The 20119-nt window shown below is 39.8% G+C and overlaps 1 protein-coding gene across 3 annotated transcripts in view; it reads left to right on the top strand.

Moving 5' to 3' along the window:
* MAPK14 (mitogen-activated protein kinase 14) overlaps positions 1-20119 on the top strand; it is a 97466-nt gene that overhangs the window by 23965 nt on the left and 53382 nt on the right. For all 3 annotated transcript variants that reach the window (XM_020999668.2, XM_020999667.2, XM_078155404.1), the window contains exon 2: positions 16665-16794. In XM_020999668.2, the coding sequence (XP_020855327.1) occupies positions 16665-16794 (130 nt within the window). The remainder of the gene's footprint in view (positions 1-16664; positions 16795-20119) is intronic.

The raw sequence follows: 20119 nt of genomic DNA, 5'->3' as shown, positions 1-20119 counted from the left end.
CGTTTGGGTAGTGCTTAGTTGGGGTTCCTTTTGCCAGTGCCCTGGGCTTTAGTTTGCCTAGACTTTAATTTAATCAGATGATTAAAATGTCAAGGTCAGGAGGAATACACACTAGTGACCTCTAACCAAGGAACTTCTCTAGGTGATTATAGAGCTAAGTTCTTAGAGTTCCCTTGGACACCTTGGGAATGCCTCATTAGTTCTCTCAAATGTTGTACTTTTCCTGAGTTGATGCCAGGTGGCCTATGATGTTGGAGGCTGGGGGAATGCCTGGGTGGGATTCTCCTGTTACCAGAATTGAATATTTGTAGTTAAAAGTAGTGTGTTTGGTAGATATTGAATGTGTCTGCCCTCTACCCAATTCATCAAATGCCACAAATAATTCAGCAGAACTGGAACCTTTATAGAGATTTGGTCAGTGGTTTCCTGTAAGACTGCTTAAAGAATTTTTTCTTTGTGATATTCATCAGTGTGAGAACTCCCTCCACTGGTGCAGATTGCAATCCATTCATCTCAATTGAGAAGGTGACAATGGTTAATTTCCTAAATAAAGTCTATAAAGATTTTATTGTAGATTATATACACACACTACATTTGAAGCAGTTCAGACTAATTTTAGCAGGAAAATATCTTCTTTTAACAGGTGGTCTTAAAGTAAGTGGGCAAGTAAATATGGTAAATAGTTTTAGTTCAATGCGTGAAAGAAGCAGATTATGTCTGCAAAATGCATTGACTGGAAATGTATTAGAGATAGTTGTCTTTACTAAAAAATTTTTTTGGGGGGGAAAGCATAAATATTGTAACAAAACAATAGAAAGCATTTCTAAATAAACCTTTGTATATGTTTTTAAATGACTTAGTGCAGACCACTTTCCAGGAATCAAGAATATCAATGTAGTTCATATTTAACATTAGTCATCTGAAAGACTCCTGACAGAACTGTAGAATTGAATTATAGATTATTGTCTTTTAAAGGATTCTGTTTGAGGGAGGGAGAGAGAGAAAGAGAAAGAGAGAGAGAGAGAGAGAGAGAGAGAGAGAGAGAGAGAGAGAGAGAGAGAATATGAGAATTAGGTAAGTCTGGAGTTAAAAGTCCCAGACTTTTCAAAGTCTAGATTAAGTCCTTTGCCTTCTTGATCTCCTACTAACCTTATAGTAGCTACTTTTTGTATCTTTTCTTTTTTAGATCTCTTAGCTACTTCCAGGAGAAGGAGTTTTAAGGGTTAATAGATGCACCTTCAGAGATTAGGATGTACAATATAGCATATCATTTTTGGAATACTATAGGGGTTCAAGTTACCCCAGATACCCTCTGTTTTTTGAGATCTAGATCAAGACTTATATATTTCATATTTTTGTTAGATTTTCAGTTTGCTTATTATCTACTTCTCTGAGCTTTACAGTATCCAAAATTATTATTGTTAATATTTAATTAGCACTTTAAAGTTTGCAAAGAGCTTTACAATTATTATCTTATTTGAGCACAACAACAGATGTGGAAGAAAAGTGCTATTATATTATCCTCATTTTACAAATGGAGAGACTGAGGCAGACAGCAGTTAAATGACCAGATTTGCACAGCTAGAAAGTGTTTGAGGCTGGATTTGAACTCAGGTCTTCCTAATTCCAAGTCTAGTGCTCTATCTACTGTACCACTTAGCTGTCATATTTTTGTTTAGAACAGAGTTAATTGGGCCTTGTGGATCTTTTAGGAAAAAATGGAAAGTATCACTTAAAAGAAATTATATTTTTATAACACCTGAAGAACTTGTATTTTTGTAAAGCCTGCTAAATGATTTGGCTATATTTTAATTTGAATCTGTACATCTGAAGCAAAATATGTACCTGTAAAGGGAGGCAAGGCATCAGATATATGCAGGTCCTTTATCGCTCCCCAACATGATCACTTTAGCCCTCTGACTTCAGTCTCTTCATCTGTGTAATGAGAGCACCTAGACTAAGTGGCTTCTTGCAGCAGACTGTGGTCCTGATGTGACTTTAGAGCACAATATAATGATGACTTGAGTTTTAGATGGTGCTTTAAGGTTGACAGGGTGCTTTCTTCACTACAGCCCTAGGCTTGGAATCAAGAGACCTAGGTTTTAATCCTGGCAGTACCACTTATTAGATTTGTGACCTTGGCCAAGTCATTTCCCCTGAGAGACACCCCCCCTTCATCTGTGAATTGAAGGTAATTATGTTTAACCTCTCTGCTTCATAGAAGTTGCTGCGAAAATCAAGTAAAATAATTAAAAATTCTGTTTTGTTTTGTTTTTTGCTTTTTCTAGGCAGTGGAGTTAAGTCACTTGTTCAGGGTCACACAGCTAGTAAGTGTCAAGTGTCTGAGACCGGATTTGAACTCAGGTCCTCCTGACTCCAGGGCCGGTGCTCTGTCCACTGCGCCACCCAGCTACCCCCTGATAATTATGAATTCTTTGTAAATGCAAAGTCCTTTGTAAATGAGAACTATAATCAAAATTAGCTATTTTATTTCTTATACTATTATGATATTTTATTAACTGCTACTCCTGTTGTATAGTCATTTTATCCATTAAGCATTAGAGTTAGAAGTGAAAAGAGCACCAGGTTTTAATTTAGACAACCAAAATTTTTTTCTCAACTCTACAATTCTATGACCTTGGACCAGTCATTCACTCTCCTTAAATCTGTTTCCTTCTCTGTCAAAATGAAAAAAGACAGACTAGGTCAGGACTACACAACCTTGGCTTATTATGGTTCAGGCAGCCCATGAAAAATGGAGAGGAAAACATCCTTTGGCATTTCACAGGTTGTGCAGGCCTGGGCTAGATGATCTTTGAGGTCCTTTCCAGTTCCCACATTCACATGATGTCGGAGTTGGAAGAAACCCACGAAGGCTGTCTAAATCATGCATGAAGAGTTTACTGTTGGTACAACTGGAAGGAGCACTAGCTCTGAAGTAAGGTGACCTGAGGGTAATTTCACTTCCATGGGCCTCAGTTTCTTTGTCTGTAAGGTGAGGGGAGTGGACTAGAGTCCAGAGGTGGGGAACCCTCGAGGTCCTTTCCAGCTCTAAATCTATCTTATGATTAAAGGAGAATCTAATAACTCCCTAGGCAACCCATTGCATTTTTGGATAGCTCTAATTATAAGAAGTTTAGGTTAGGAGAAGCCTAATACACCTTTGACATAACAGTTCTTCAGATATTTGAAGACAGTTATTGTATATCCCTCCTGCCCAGCCTCTTTTTCTCCAAACTAAATGTGCACATTTTCTTCAGTCCTCTCATAGTGTGATCTTGAAGTTCTTTGCCAGCTGCTACCTGGAATATTTTCCAGCTTATTCAGTATCCTTTTAAAAGTATGGTACCCAGAAATAAACATAATTCTCCTGATGCAGTTTGACCAGGACAGAGTATAGCAAGATTGTTACTTCCTTGGTGCCATGTCTATTTTAATGCATCCTAAGATTGCATCATTTTTTGGGTTGCTATAGCATTCCTCTCAACTCATATTAAGCTAAAATCCCTAGATTTTTTTTTTCAAATGTACTGCTATGCAGCTATATTATACTTGTGAAGATGGTATTTTGACTAATGTAATGACTTGTTTTTTTTTTTACCTTATTATATTTGCCACAGTAACCTAGCCTGCCAGGATTTTCTTTCATCCTCACTGTCATGAGTGTATTAGGCAGCCCTCCCAGTATAGTCATATGTAAATTTCATAAGCCTGCCATCTATGTGTTTATCCAAGTCACTGATAAAAATTCATTCCACTAAGACCTCTTTGCAAGTTGTTATCCAATCACAACTCTACAGATGTGACAGAATTTCAGTCAAGTCTGAATGCACCTAATTACTATGTTGCTTAGCCCATATCTCTCCTTCTTTCCCCTAAGATTAGTGTATTTTGGTCCTGTCAGTAGAATGAAAACTTCTTGGTGGGGGTGGGAGTGGGGACTTTATTTTTGTATTTGCATCCCCAGCACTTAGCTTGGTGCTTGACTCACAGTAAGTGATTACTAAATGCCTGGTTTATTGATTGATTGGTTAATTGTCCATTGCTTTGCTAATATCTAGGTCAATTGTTCTGGCACCATTCCATTACTATATCAGTATAGTAATCCTGTAAAAAAAAATGGAGTGGGTATGACCTGTTTTTGATATAATCATGTCGTTTCATTGTGATCACCACCTTTTTCCCCTAGATATTCCCTTTTAATACCATATCCTAGAATTTTGCCAGGAAGTTAAGTTTTTCCTGCAGGTTCCCTTCTCTTTCTTTTTTAGAGACAGCTGGTGGCACTATAGATGTAGCCCTAGGTCTGGAGTCAAAAAGACTTAAGTTCAAATCCAGCCTCAGATGTCTACTACCTGTGTGACCTTGGGCAAGTCATTTAACCTCTGTTTTGCTCAATTTCCTCAACCGTAAAATGAGGGTAATGACAGCACCAATCTCACAGGGTTGTTGTGAGGATCAAGTGAGACAATGTTTGTAAAAGTGCTTAGTACCAGTACCTGGCACATAGGTGCTCTATAAATGCTTATTTCCTTCCCTTTTGTTTTTTTTTTTTTGAAAATCAACACATTTGGTTTTTTGCCAGTCCTGTGATTAGTCTCCCATTCTCCAAATTCTTTCAGAAATCACTGACAGAAGATCAGCAATCACATCTATCAGTTTGTACCTTGGTATGTGCTTTATCTGGGCTTACTGACTTCATGTTATCAAGAGCAGCCAGGGGCTATCTTACTTTTATCCTGGGCTTCTTTTCCCTAGTGGCTATTCCTGCCAATCTAAGGAGCATTCTTATGAGAGGAAGCAGAAGCAAAAGAAGAGCTGAACAGCACTACCTTCTCTTTTTATCTATTACTATTCCCTTTTTTAACTTCTTTATTTCCCAATAGTTTTGTTTGTTTGTTTGTTTGTTTTTTAAATAGAGAAAAGGCATCTTTTGTTGCCCTTAGCTTCTCTGATAGATAGCATTTCCTCTCCTAAAAGGTGCATGTCAGACTAGCCTTTTCTTTCTTCTCCACAAATTCTAGTACAGGGTGATTGCTTCCCTCCAAAGTTCCTGTCATTCCTACTTTAGCAAATAGTATTTTTTCGGTGAAAATCAGATCCATGATAGATGTTCCCTTTGTTGATTCCTTTAGCTTTTATCTTCATTCCTCTCCAGCTCAACTGCTGCTGACTCTGGGCTTTCTCCTACATGCCACAGGAGCCTTCTCACCCCTCAAGTTCACCTGTGCTCCTACGGCCTCTTCTTCTGATTGGTCAGTTCTTGCCAGAATGTCCCTTTAGCCTTGTTCTCTGGTTGGTTGGTTTTTCCCAGCACTTGGAAAGTTCCCTGGGCCAGCCATGTCTTCCTTCCTCTCTGTGCTCTCCACTCCTCAACCTTGGTACATTCTCTTCCTCCTTACTTTTATGTGTTGTCTTCCCCTGTTAGAATGTAAGACACTTGAGGACAGAGACTATCTTTCTCTTTTGCTTGTATTTTTGTATTTGCACGGCTTAGCACAATGCCTGGTACAGAGTAAGCACTTAATAAATGCTTGTTGACTTATTGAAGGATAAAATTGTCTTTAAGTCAAGCCAGGAAATTAACAGCAACTCTGCTTTGGGCAAACAGGAAATTCCAAAAGATAGCCAGTTAATTGAATTTCCTCTACTACTATATCATGCATCTCTGGGTCTGCCATGATGTGTGTTTGACAGACTCATCTAGTTCCCTCTACCAGGTGGTCTGTAGTATTCTCCACTGACAGTATCACTTCTGTTTCTGCCTCTGTTTATCTGTGTCTGAATGGTTCTCACTCTGGTACCTGGATTTTCTCACAGGAATATAACTCCTTAATAAGCAGTGGTATGCCATCTCATCTCCCTCTTTACTTATACCTTTTGATTATCTAATCCTTTGGATTAAGGCATGTCTTCCTGTATACTAGTCACGTGCCTAATTCTGCCAAATTCTCAGTGATGCCTGTAACGTCAAATGTGCTTTCTTTTTTTAATTTTTTTAAAATTTAATTTAATTTAATTTTTAAAAATTTTTTTTCCCATATGCTTTTGAGTCGAAAATTTTTTCTCCCTTTTTCTCCCCCCCCCTCCCCAAGACGGCATACAATCTGACATAGGCTTTACATTTACATACCCATTAAACATATTTTCACATTAGTGAAGTTGTAAGTAAAAATTAAAACCAATAGGAGGAACCATCAGAAAGATGAAACAAAATTCAACTTAAGGTAAAATTAAGTGAGAGCAATTCGACTTCTATAGTTCTTTCTTTGGATGTGGACAGCATTTTCCATCCCGAGGCCTCTGGAGATGTCTTAGATCCTCGTAATGCTGAGAAGGGTTCAGTTTAACATTCTTAGTCATTGCATAACGTGGCTGCTATTGTATACAAAGTCCTCTGGGTTCTGCTCACTTCACTCAGCATCAGACCATATAAGTCTTCCCAGGTTTTTCTGAAGTCAGCCTGTTCATCATTTCTTATAGAACAATAGTATTCCATTACATTCATATACCACAACTTGCTCAGCCATTCCCCAATTGATGGGCATCCTCTCAATTTCCAATTCTTTGCCACCACAAAAAGAGCTGCTATGAATATTTTTGTACATGTGGGTCCTTTTCCCATTTGTTTGATCTCTTTGGGATATAGTCCTAGAAGTGCTATTGCTGGATCAAAGGGCGTGCACCAAATGTGCTTTCTTGACTTAAGAATTCTTAGTTCACCTCACTCCTTACCAGCACTTTGTGCATTTGCAATAAATGCATGTTGAATTGGATTTGTGTATTGACATCTGAGGGCCATGAGTTTTACTGCTTTTTCTTTCATAGATTTTTCTCTTGTGAGCTCCTCAGCATCTCTTCTATTTTTCTTTCCCTATACCTATAACTATGGCTTCTAACTTCATGGATATTTATAAGGACTTTTCTACCATCCCTTTAATTTTAAAGCCCTTTTGATTACATCTGTAAGGCTAAAGGCAAATATATTTTTGTTAGCACTTGTTATCCCTTATCAGGATATTTTAAACTATGATCCAGAAATAATAGCTAGCATTTATTAATACATTAAATTTATATAGTGTTTTAAGGTTTTCAAAACACTTTTCAAACATTGTCTCATTTGATCCTCACAACAACCCTGGAAGGTAAATGGTATTATCCTCATTTTGCGGATGAAGACGCTGAAGCCAGAGGTTAAATGATTTGCCCAGCCAGGGTCATATAGCTATTAAGGATATGAGGTGAGATTCGAATTTAGATTTTCCCAACAACTCCAGTTCCTGACTGTAGGACAGAGTGACACTGTGACACCCAGCTGCCTTTGAATCCATTCTTCAACATACCCATATTCTTCACCAGCTATTGCCTGCTTAAATAGACCTTTCTTTTCTAAAGTCCTTACCTTTGATTAATAGTCGTGCAGTTTGGGAAGGGGAGGTGATGGTGGTGTCAGAGAAACTAAGATGCAAATCCTAGATTTGCTCCCTACCACCCCTGTGTCCCCAGGCGAGACACCTACCCTCTGGGCTTCAGTTCCTTCATCTGTAAAATGAGGGGTTTTCTAATATCCCTGAAAGTTTTAGATCTATGGTCCTATAAAAACACTATCCCTGTCCTTAAGGTCTTTAGATTCTTACCCATAATGTAATCTTTAGCAATGTTCCCTGGATTCACGAGGGAATCCCCAGAAGTGAGTAATGTCCATCCTCATCCAATTTCACTGGTCTTGGTTGATTCTTTGTCATCCCCTGGACTCACTCCCTGGGAATGTAGCAGACCTCTCTTGTTATTAACAGGTCAACAAATAACTGCTTCATTGTACCCTTCAGGCAGTTACCAACCAATACTACTCAATGTGCCTGTGACTTTGTATCCTCATTCTTCGGACTGCAGGCGTCCTCCTCAGATTGAGCTTCTTTCTCACTGGGAAAAAGTCTTATGTCTGGTTTTTAGCATTAAGTGTTCAGTGTACTTCTTCCCTCTCTGTTCCTTGAGATATTCTTGTGCTCTGCACCCTCTTGATGCAGGTCAGGATTCCCACGTCAGAGCCTTTTTCTTTTTCACAATGAATACTGTCTTTCTTATTTTGTATCTGTTTTAAAGGAACATTTCACTCTCCCTGATAACCGGTAGCATGGGAAGGGTACTCGAGCCTTTTTATTTATTCTTGTAGGGTGGATGTCAGCCTGCACTTAGAGCATACATAATTACTTGGCCATGTATGTCAGAAAAATAAGCATTGTAAACCCTGTGCAGGTTACTGCCCATTTTCCCCAGTCCCCATACGTACTCAAGGTGAGAGCCAGTGGTTCTTATTAATAACTCCCCTGTATCCTAATAGTTCCTCTTTTCTTTTTCCCCCCTGCCTGGAATGTCTCACTGCTTTCTGCCAGAGCTGTCATTTCCTTTAGGACTCGATTTAAACTCTGCCCTTAAGGAACATTCCCTGATTTTGATCTTGTTGACTATAGGTTTGTAACCAGGGCCTTGTTTTTATTTCATTTTCCCCCAGTGGGCAGGTAGTGAAAAAGGAAGAAAAGAAGACCATTGAAGTACCTTTCCTTTTTTCTGATGGATTTGAGGTGAAACCTTAGAGTTGTTTTAATTTTCATGTATCTTATTCTTAGTGATTTGGAGTATTTTTCAATACAACTGTTGATAGCTTGGAGCTCTTCTTTTGTAGACCACTTGTTTCTGTCTTTTGATGATTTATCTATTGGGTGATGTCTAGCTGCCCTCCAAGGCCCCTTAGACAGCGCTGTGCATGTCATATATGTTCAGCAGATCCCGGAGGAATAAAGTCCTGAGTTCATTTGGAAGTGTTGCAGAGCCATAATATTAGCTGTTTCAGCACTGCATTCATAGGTAGCAAATACAACTTCAGGGATTGCAGATATTCTGACTACAGTGATAGGTGATTGTAGTTGCTCATTGAAGCTTGCACATGTTTTGTTTTTGTTTTTGGTGGGCTGTTGAAAGGACATAATATAAAGTCACAGAATGATAAAATTTTCTTTCTTGAAAGGCACTGTTAAACTCAAGCATTTCAGAAAATATTTCTACTGAATTAGTTCGTATTAAGTTCACAAGCATTTACTGAGAATCTACTGTGTATCAGGCACTACACTAGGCGCTGGAAATACAAACAAAATGTGCAGGGGGTCTACCCTGCCATTAAGGTGCTTACATTTTACTAGAGGGAAGTAGCATGTACATAGGTAAGCATATACAACATAGGTACAAGGGGCAGGTATGAGTGATTTTTTGTGGACATTAGCAGTTGAGGAGATCAGAAGATATGTCCTGCAGGAGGTGGTGCTCAGTAGAGATTCTGTGAGGTGGAAGTGAAGAGGAAGGAGAACATTCCTGACATAGGCTTACTTGTTGGATCCAGGGCAGGGAGATAGGAAATGGAATGCCATGTATAGGGAACAACAACAACAGTAATAATAATAATAATAATATTTATGTAGTGTCTACTACATGCCAGGCACAGGGCTAAGTGCTTTACAATTATTATTTCCTTTGATCCTCACAACAGCCTTGGGAGGAAAATGCTATTTTCACTGCCATTTTACAGATGAGGAAACTGAGGTAAATAGGGGAAATGACTTGCCCAGGGTCACACAGCTAGTGAGAATCTGAGGCTGAATTTGAACTCAGGTCTTCCTTACCCTAGGACCAGCGCTTGATCCACTGCACCCTGTCCTAGCAAGTAGACTCATTTGGTTAGAGCAGAGTGTGCATTAAGGGAAGGAATGTGAGATCAGTCTGGAAAGACAGGTAGAAACCAGATTGTGAAGGTCTTTAAATGACCGACAGAGGTGTTCACATTTGATTAGTCACTGCTATAGCTCAAGCCCTCATCTCTTCTCACCTGGAATTTTTGCAATAGCTTCCTAACTCATCAGAGTCACAAGTCTCTCCCCACTCCAAAACATCCTCCACAAAGCTGTCAGGGTGATCTGGCTAAAATGCAGGTGTGACCCTCTCCTCAGCAAACTCTGTGCCATGACTCCTCATCAGATTAAACTCCTTGCATTTCAAGATCTTCCCTGTCTCCTTCCTGTCTTTCCAGTTTTCTTATATATTACTCTCATCTCCTCATGATGCAATCCAGCCATACTTGTCTTCGGACTGTTCCTCACACATGAAACTCTGTCTGCTGTCACTATATGCCTTTGCATTGGTTGTCCCTGCCTGGAATGCTCTCCCTCTTCACCTCTGTTTTCTCAGAATACCTGGCTTTCTCCAAGATTCTACTCAAACTACAACTGCAGAAGGCCCTTCCTGTCACCTCTAAGAGTTTGGTTATAGAATGGAAGAGCAATCTGAGACAGCCACCTGAAGGGATGCCGAGGTCAATCGGATGTTTTCAAGATCTACAAAAGATTCCTGCATGTTTGTAGGTGGTAGGGAAAGAGCCAGTGGATTGAGATTGATCCTTCTTCCCCCCCTCCCCATAATTTTCAAAGACAGAAAGCTTTGGTAGAGGAGAGATGGGATCAAGAATGTAGGCAGTGAGACTGGTTCTTGGTGAGGAGGACAACCTCTTTCTGGAGGCCTTGCAAAGAATGAAAGAGTCAGGGGGCAATGTTAAGGAAATTTGAGAGCTTCTTATAGATGCCCTCATTTTTTCAGTTAAAATATGTGGCGAGCTCCTCTGATGAAAGGGAAGAGACAGCTTGAGGAGATAAGGTTTGAAACAGATGCTTTGGGGAATGTAATATGAATTCAAGTAATCAAAGAAGAGGATTGCAGTAGACCAGTAATGGCCCAGTTGAGATTAGATGGTATAAATTTGTAATGGAGCTGGTTAGCATGGTTTTATGACTTCCTCCCACAGAATTCAAATGCTCGTGAGTAGGATATGAGTGAAGACAGTAGGTAGTGAGGGTAATCCAGTGTTGAGGGGTTGGAGAGGATGAACAAGGTAGCAAGGGATTCCAGGATAGATGATATCATGAAATTTTCAAAAAGAGAAAAGACAGACCAGAGCAGGGGTGATGGACTGGGAAGACATGAAGGGAGTGATTACTGGGAATGAAGATGTTTGGAGGGAGGAACAGGATGTTGTGGCCACATAGAGGAATTCCAGAGTTTTGTTTGCAGGGATGGGCAGTCAGGGAATAATGAGATAAAGTGGTGGGCTGCAGGTGCCGGTTATGGGAGTTAAACTTGATGAATGGAGAAGCGAACATGTTTAAGGAGTCAAGTATGAGTAAGGAATGTTCCCTTAACATTCCCCCCCCCCCTTAGTCTCCTTGGACTTCCTCTCCAGTTTGCACTCATGCTTGCAGGTTGGGTCCCCAGAGTGGTGCTAGGTACTACTCTCTGGGCTCTGTGGGTTACCCTGTGAGTGGCTACTCCTACATTGTAGCTCCTCAGCTACCTGCTTCCCTTGAACAGATTAGCTGTCTGATTCATTAACTCTCTCTCTCTCTCTGTCTCTCTCTCTCTCTCTCTCTCTCTCTCTCTCTCTCTCTCTCAGGCAGTTGGGGTTAAGTGACTTGCCCAGGGTCACACAGCTAGTGAGTGTCAAGTGTTTGGTCTGAGACTGGATTTGAACTCAGTTCTTCCTAACTCCACAGCCGGCATTCTATCCACTGCGCCAGCTAGCTGCCCCTCCTTAACTCTCAATGAAGGCATTTACACAAAAGGCAAAGCAACAAATATAAGACTCCACCCATAAACCTAGAGTGTCCTCTCCCCCAAATGCACACAAGGAAAGCAGGCACAAATTTGAAAGACCATGGAAGTGAAGTAGACTTATAGGGTCACACCTCTAGAACTTCCAGCTTCTCAAACCTTTCTCTTTAGTGGCCCTATTCTTATAAAATTCACTGATGGGTGTGGCTTCCATGTTGGAAGGATGGCTCTGCTGTTTGCTAGGCTGGGCTGCTTTACGCATCTCCTGGGCTGGGCCTCCTTGCTGCCAGGTGAATTTTTTTTCATAAACTGCAGAGACCCTTTAGGGGATGGGGGTGGAGGTGGCAGGGTATGGCACAGAAGCTTCCCTAGTTCTGCACCCTTAGCTGGCCTCTAAGGGTTTTCACTTCCCAGGCAGCTGGTGACAATATAAATAGGTACAGCCTCTCTTTTGCCACTAGTGCTGAGGTTTTTCTTTGGCAACCTTCCTGTTTAAAGCTTGGGGCCCCTTAATGAGAGATCATTCTTATCTTGCAGTGATCAGCCAGCTCTTTTACCAGATCCTTATCTCAGCAGGCTAGACTGTAACCACACAACAGACATTTGCCTAATAATCACACAACTGTTGTGGACTTCAGGGTTCCCTCATTTTTTAACTCTTAAGGTTTCCTATTGGTCTTGTGCAAATGAGCATCTGGGAAACAAGTTATTAAGGCAGTCTTTGCTCTAGTTCAGTTGCCTTCTTTATTAGTGTTGTTTTGTATGCAAGTCTCACATTTATCTTTAACCCTTCAGTCAGCATAATCTGAAAGGGGCATGCCTGTATGTGTATATTGAGGGACCCAAGTATGAGGGAACAGGTTAGGCTAGAGAGAAAGACATGAGCTTGAGGAAAGAAGGGAAATGATCTAGGGGTTGGTAAACTGCTGGCAGGGTCTGAAATGGATCCTAAATCTAGATGAGGTAAAGGGGAAGGGGTCTAGAAGTGGCTGTAAAGAGCAAGGAATAGGCTTAATCATTCTCCTAAGCCTCTGTGTGGGTGGTTAAGGAAATGTTGGGGGTGCAGGGGAGATGAGAGAAGATCTAAGGCTAGAGATGGTGGCCAGAGAGTCAGTGTTATTGGAGGGGTTTTTTTTGGAGGGAGGGAGTGACAAGTGATTGCAAAGAGGTAGGAGAAGTGTTAGAGGGAAAGTCTATTAAGTAGGGCAATTTGCTCACAACAGAATGGGGTCAAGAGGACATAGTGACAGTGAAGAGCAGAGCCCCATAGGAATACAGAAAGTATTGGGCTGTGGTGGATGGAGGTGATACAGCAGGCTGATGGTGGTAGAGGAAGGGAAGTTTTGGCCTAGGTGGCCTTCTGCTTGGGATAACAAATTCTCTGAATTAAGAGGAATTTGGAGAAAAGGTCTGCTGGGCACTGGACAGTAGTCTTTATGCTCTCATTGACCGAGCAACTGTGGGTCTGCTCCAGTCCAGAGCTCAGATGCGGATTGGATTCATTCACAATTGCAGTCCAACAATAACTGATTTTCTAGTTCCCATGTTGATTAGAATTGTACTTGGAACTTAAATCAGTCAACTAGCATTTATTAAATGCCAGCTTGTGTGCTACTTACTGTGCCAGATGAGGGATACAAAGGCAAAAATCAAACAATCCTTGACCTCAAGGAACTTGCACTTTATTAACAAACAACATGTACATAAATTAATATGTTTAAAACAAATGGGGCAGTGGGGACAGAGATCAGGAATGTTTCCCGTAGAAGGTATGGCTTGAAAACAGTTTTGAAGGAAAAAGTGATTCTAAGTAGAGGTGAGGTGGGAAGACAGTCTTGTCTGGGTGAGGGGGGGGTAGCCATTGCCAACACCAAGATGGGTGTGTCATGTGTGAGGAACTGTAAGAAGACCAGTGTGGGTAGATTGTGGAGGTAGGAAAGAGAGTAATGGCTAATGAAATTGCAAAGTTAAGTTGGGGCCAGATTATGAAGGCCTTTAAAAGCTCATCAGAAAAGACCTATATTTGATCCTAGAAGCAATAGGAAACCATTGAAGTTTATTGAGTAGGGGAGTGATGTGATCAGACTTAGATTTAGCATTGGTATTTTTGGTAGTTATGAAATGGTATAATTTGGAATATCAGTTTGTCATAGAAATGGGTTGCCATAGAAATTATGCCAAGAACAAGAAATGGTTTTTATTTGAAATCACAGAATACTTATTTTATAAAGTACAACAGATATTCTAGACTTGTGTTAATCATTTTCCTGTGTTTGCTTAGATTCATCTGTGCATATCTAAGCTTTTTTGGGGGGGAGTTTTGTTCATGCTGAAAAACCAGTTGTTTGAGGTTAAAATTATATTAATTTACATGCAAACACTATATTTTCACAATGTACTAGAATTTGGTGTCAAGCAATTCTGCTTTGGACTCCATCAAAGGTAACTTAGTCATTGAAAGGGATCATAGGAGTAATAGATTTAGGCCCGGAAGGAGCCTTAGACATCCCGTTTCATCAGTGCTAACTTACATATTCAGGGTCACTCAGGTAAGAGTAAGTTACAGAGGCAAAATCTCAGTCCTCTGCCTCCCAATCTAGCACTGTTTCTACCACATGATGATGCTTTTCCTAGAGAACCTCTTGGTTAGGGAATCTTACTTGCCTAGAGGTCTAATAATTTTATTTCCTGGCCTTCCTGGTGACTGACATTTTTTAGTCTGTGTTCACTTGGTGGTATATAGCTCACCACACATTAAAAATTAAATATTTTATAATTTCATTTTCTCACTTCAGTGAAGCAGTTTAAACTATCAACTCTGATTTATTTCTGGGTTGTATGCAGTGTTTGGTACGACCTGCTTCGTAGACTTATTTATTCACAAAACATACCTTTGTTAAATAAGATGAACTATTGGATTCTGTGAGAATCATACTTCAAAAGTCCTGGGCACAAAAGTTCCAGGATTACAGGAGCAATGGTAGCCGCCCATCATGTCTTCTTGTGCTTCTATCATCTGTTGGGGTTGTATTTTTCCCCCATATTTTTTCCCCAATCAGCTTCATATTTTTTCTCTGGTTATCTTTAAATTCTTTTGACAGCAAGAGATGTAGTATTTGGAGAGGAAATCAAAAGTGTAATCAGTGACTTTGTAGTTGTCTTCTGTAAAGTCATTTTGCAGTGTGTCTTCAGTTCAGGAAGCAAAGTGGTGTGAATAGGGGACAGGGGTTTGTCTAAAGCAGGGGTCCCTGACCCTTCTGTTTTGTATGGCCTCTGAGCTTAGAATAATTTTTACATTTTAAATACGCTTCTTAAAATATACTTTGTTTTAAAATGTGAAACCATTCTTATCTCACTAGTACAAGAACAGGCAAAATAAAACAGTTCTATACCTGTCAAGTAAGGCCTTCATAGTTCATACAGTGGTTACGTGCTCATTTAAAAGTATAGGTTAAAATATACCACCTCTTTTAAATCCTTTTTTGTTGAAAGTGTTTAGAGACTTCTAGGATTTGAATATGTCACATTATTTGCTAAGTGGCATTTAAAAATTAAGAGGTAGATATTTTTTCAAGAAGAGTTTAGCACAGTAAAATTCCTATTTTAACTGTAAAGGTTCATTTACTGGCCCTTAATATGTAGGTTATTAATTTAGTCACACATTATTTAGTTAACCTAATAATGACTCGATGACAAAAATGTTCAGAACATCTAACATTTAATTGGAAGAACAGTTGTGTTAGTTTTACATAAACATCTTTGCAAGTTACTTTTGCCTAAATCAGACCACTTGACCTTTGTTAAATGTGTAAATTCTCCAAAAAAAAATGGTGGAATCTGATTATATTCTGGCATTATTTGTGGTGGTTACAAAACTGCATTCTCAAGAAGTTCCTTTGTGTTCATATGCTAGGCATTACTTGGAATATTGCCAACTTAAGTAATTTTTTCCTTAACCACATTTTATTTAGCTATTTATAGTATCTTTCTTATGTGTAAACTTAGGGCTTTGTTAGTCTTATGACCCTCTATGCCAGGCCTGCACAACATAGGGGCTGCCAAAGGAGTTGAGGTGGCAGTTACGTGACAGCTGCCCAAAATCCTTTGGCGGGCCATATGTTGTGCAGGTCTGCTCTATACCAGTCTTGAATTTTGAAGGTCTCGAGACTGATGCAAAAATGTTAGCTGCCATGAAGGTGATTGAGTGGAAGAGAATCTGAATGGAGCAGTGAAGGTAGACTCTTAACTGCTCCTCTCAGATATAGAGCTGACACAAGGCATTTGTGTACCTTAGACAAACTATGAGTTTGAAGAATTTTATACTATATATATTACTGTCCTCCTGGGACCTTGTACCTTTTACAATAAAGGCTCAGCTTGACTTACCACATAATAAATAGCTATGGACCATGGAGAGCAGACTTTCTGGAATGTTTAAAAAAAAAGTATACCTCATTGTGCCCCCCCACTCCCAGCCCCTGAGTTTTGTAGCCTTGAAAACTGCATGACTTGTCTATCCTTAGTCCTGGCTCTCTTCCCTTGGAAGATGTCTTTCCTGTGAAACATATTCTGTTGAGAAATATAGTATGAACTTTAAGCATTTCTAATTGCTGCATTTATTCATTCAAGATTAGAAGACTGCCCACTTTGCCAAAGAAAGAGATTCAGAGCATCCAGGTGTGGAAGCCTCTGGCTATACCCTGAGATCTGTTTGTACTCATTTAGAGAAGTTCTCTTGAAGCAATTAGGCCATGAATTTCATTACTGGAGATAGAACAGTGGTTTTTGAAATAGCTAAAAAAAAAGTTTTCTGTAAATATTTCTAGAATTTTGGGGGGTAAATTTTGAACCAGGATGTCAAAATAGGATATTGTATGTTATTTTTTGAGATGAGTAGAATTTTCATGCTATCTTTGTAATTAAACCATTTAATTAGTAATGAAATAAGCATTTTAAGTAAATTCTCTTAACCTGTATTTATAACATTTACAATAATGTTATTTTCTCCCCTGCAGTGCTGCTTTTGACAAGAAAACAGGACTACGTGTAGCAGTGAAGAAGCTATCCAGACCATTTCAGTCCATCATCCATGCAAAAAGGACTTACAGGGAATTGCGATTACTTAAGCATATGAAACATGAAAATGTAAGTCATCAGTGTGGGGAAGGGAAAGCTGTTTTTGAACACGCTGGATTTTTTTATTCTTAACCATTTGAAATATCTAAAATGGTACCAGAATGAACCAGACAAACTATTGCTAATATCTTAGGCTTGACCCTTACTTATATTACCGTAATTACTGTAATTAAATTGTCTGAAGTCTGTCTAGAGTAAGTTGTTTCTTATTTTGATGTATACTTTGTCATATTATGCCAGCATTAGAGTTTAGCTCTTATTCTCTTCCTTTTTCTTGTTTAGACAAACTGCTGAAGCCCAAAATGAGATGAAATTGGAGACTCTTTGTGTGTGTGTGTTTTGAGAATACTAAGCCTTTGCTTTCCTCTTAGCAAGCCAAATATTGATGTTCATTTTTAACTTGTAGCAATGACCTTGAACATCAGTGAAATAAAGAACTTAGCCACAGCCTCACAGATTTTGGGTTGGAAAGCTTCACTGGTCATCTAGTCCAAAACATACCTAAATAGAAATTCCTAACACAATACCAGTGAAGTAATCATACAGGTTGGCATCGTGGTGCAGTGGAAAGAGCACTGACTTTGAAGTCCCGAAGACCTGGGTTCAAATCTTACCACTTATGCTAGTTATTGTGACCTTGGGTAGGTTGCTTAACCTGACTGGGCCTCTGAGATCCTTCTAACTCTAAATCTGTGATCCTCTGTTCTCCAAAAATGAAGAGGCCACTACCCCTTGAAGTAACATCCACTTCCATTTTTGGATAGTTCTTATTGTTAAGAAATTTTTCCTGACATCAAACCTAAATTCACCTCTTTGAAGCTCCCAGCTTTTGCTCTTGATTTTGTCCCCTGATGAGATTATGTGCTGTAAAATGGTGATTTTATTCAGTAGTGCTGATTGGCCCTAAAGTAGGAGAGAAGGACCATGGATGAGGGTTAGAAACTGATGAGGTGCGACAAGGCATTCTAGGAGCATCATTTGTGAAATATTAAAATGGCAGGCTGCAGGGCAGAGTCTGGGTTTGGAGGCGAGTGAGACCAGAGTGAAGGAGATGGAGTGAAAGAAATGGATGGGTCAAGCACCAGAGGTCTTAATAAGGGTGTAGGATAAATTTAGTAGGAATGGGATGAGCATATCCATAGGAGGTGGGAGAATGGAATTTAAAAGTTGAAGATCTCTCAGATCCTTTCCCTTCTGTCTACTTATGGCTATCATCCTCGTTAAAGCCCTCATCACATCTCACCTGGACTTTTGCCGTTCTAATTGGGCTTTCTGACTCCAGGCTCTCCTCTTCCCAGTGTATCTTCCACAGTTTCCAAATTGATTGATATTCCTAAAGCACAAGTCCGACCATGTTACTGCTCCCTTGCTCAAGAAGCTCCATCGACTTCCCTATTCATTGCCTTTCAGATAAAAGCAAAACTCCCCATTTTGATATTTAAAGGCCTTAATAATTTATCTTTAGTTTGCCTTACAGGCTTAGTGCACATTTTCCATCAAGCATTCTATATTCCAGCCAAACTAATTGTTTGTTCTCTGAACACAACATTCTGCCTCCATTCTTCTTGCCTTAGCCAGTGTCCTTCATGTCTAGAATATACTCCCTCTTTATCTCTGCCTCCTCTTAGAATTCCTGGCTTCCTTCAAAGCTCAGCTCAAGTGTAACTTTCTATAGGCCTTTCCTAGACCACCTGGTTGTTAGGGCCTCACCCACCATATTGTTATACAAAGTGTATCTCTGGCTCCACCCCAGTAGACTGTAAACTTCTAGAGGGCTGGAACTGTTTTTGGCTTTGCCTCGTATCTTCAGCCCCTATTATGATAGGTTCTTTGTAAAAATTGGAATGGATGGATGAATGGACTGTGAGAAGCATCGAGGTCTAAGGTGTGTCCATAAGAGCACGTAGCAAAAGTAGGTGCGTGTTAGTCCCCAAGGATGGTAGAAGATAGGATATTGAAGAAAACCATGATCCAGTCACTAACCATTGAGAAATTTGGTAGAATGACTTATTGGACTGTCGATGACAGCAACAAGGAATTCAGAAGAGGCAGTGTGTACTGTATTGGAAAAAGCAATGTACTTTGGAGTCTGGAAACCAAGGAAGACCATTTCACCTCTATGAGCATGTCTCCTTATCTCTAAATTGGATACAGTATTTTAATTTCCCATTTCTCAGAATAATTAGAAGGAAAATTCCATAAACCCTAAAAATATTGAATAAATATTAGTTATTATGGGGGGAGGAGGGTATAATTGAGCAGCATGAGCTTCAAAAGAGGGTCAACTGTTATGACACTTAGAGAAGCAAGAAGTACACTAAGATCGTTCCTGGCCCGGTGAATTGTGGGAATTGGGAGGAGGGTTCCTCTGGTGAAAGATATTTATAAGGGTTGTAGTATCAAGAGGAAAGAAGCCAGGTTTCAGCTAAAGACAGGAAGGTGGAAAGAATATTGATTGAAAAATTTGAAGATATGCAAGAGTTTTTAAGACTAGAGTGGGACATCCAAAGGACATTGTAGAATGGGGAGAGGAGTTAGGTAAACTAGGTAGGAATAGAATTAAATAGAATAAAAATAAGAATACCTTGTATTTATATACCACTTTAAGTTTTGCATGCAAAGCATTTTGCATGTGTAATGGGTTTGGGGTAGCCACCTGCACTGTAATGTCTTCATCTCTCACATAGAACTTTTTTTTTTTTGCTAGGCAAAGGGGTTAAGTGACTTGCCCAGGATCACACAGCTAGTAAGTGTCAAGTATCTGAAGAAAGATTTGAGCTCAGGTCCTCCTGACTGGCTGGTGCTCTATCCACTGCGCCACCTAGCTGCCCCACATATGGCACTTTTGGACATCTAACTAATTCAATCTCTGGGCTGACTTGTTTACTCCAATGTGCTCTCACACTGGCTATTCTAAATTCCCAGAGAAGGACCACAACTGCATAATTGGACTCAGACTTTTTCAGGATCTTTATTAACTATTTCAGGTCTTGAGACCCCACTTAGGTTCTTCTGTTTGTACAAAACAAGTACATTACAGGTGCTTATAAATTAGGCAAATGAAGGAAAAATATGTCACAATCCACATCTAAACCTGAGTCACACTCTCAAACCAATGCATTCAGTACCTGTGGACAGAGTGGGCACCCACAGAAACTTGCCAAGGAGAACGTGAGTGAGGAATACCCATGTGAGGGTGACTCACAACTCTAGAACTATAAATTTCAGTGTCTTCCTTCTAGGTCAGGAACTGTCCATAAAAATTCCTTGATGATTGTAGCGCTTTTATTCAACAGACACTTCCCTGTTAAACTGAGTGATCAGCGTGCTTGAC

The sequence above is a fragment of the Phascolarctos cinereus genome, unplaced genomic scaffold (genome assembly GCF_003287225.1).
Source record: "Phascolarctos cinereus isolate Bilbo 61053 unplaced genomic scaffold, phaCin_HiC Scaffold_5;HRSCAF=322, whole genome shotgun sequence".
Classification (NCBI taxonomy): domain Eukaryota; kingdom Metazoa; phylum Chordata; class Mammalia; order Diprotodontia; family Phascolarctidae; genus Phascolarctos; species Phascolarctos cinereus.
The sequence above is the reverse complement of the archived record's forward strand: the minus strand, read 5'-3'. Positions and strand labels throughout refer to the sequence as shown.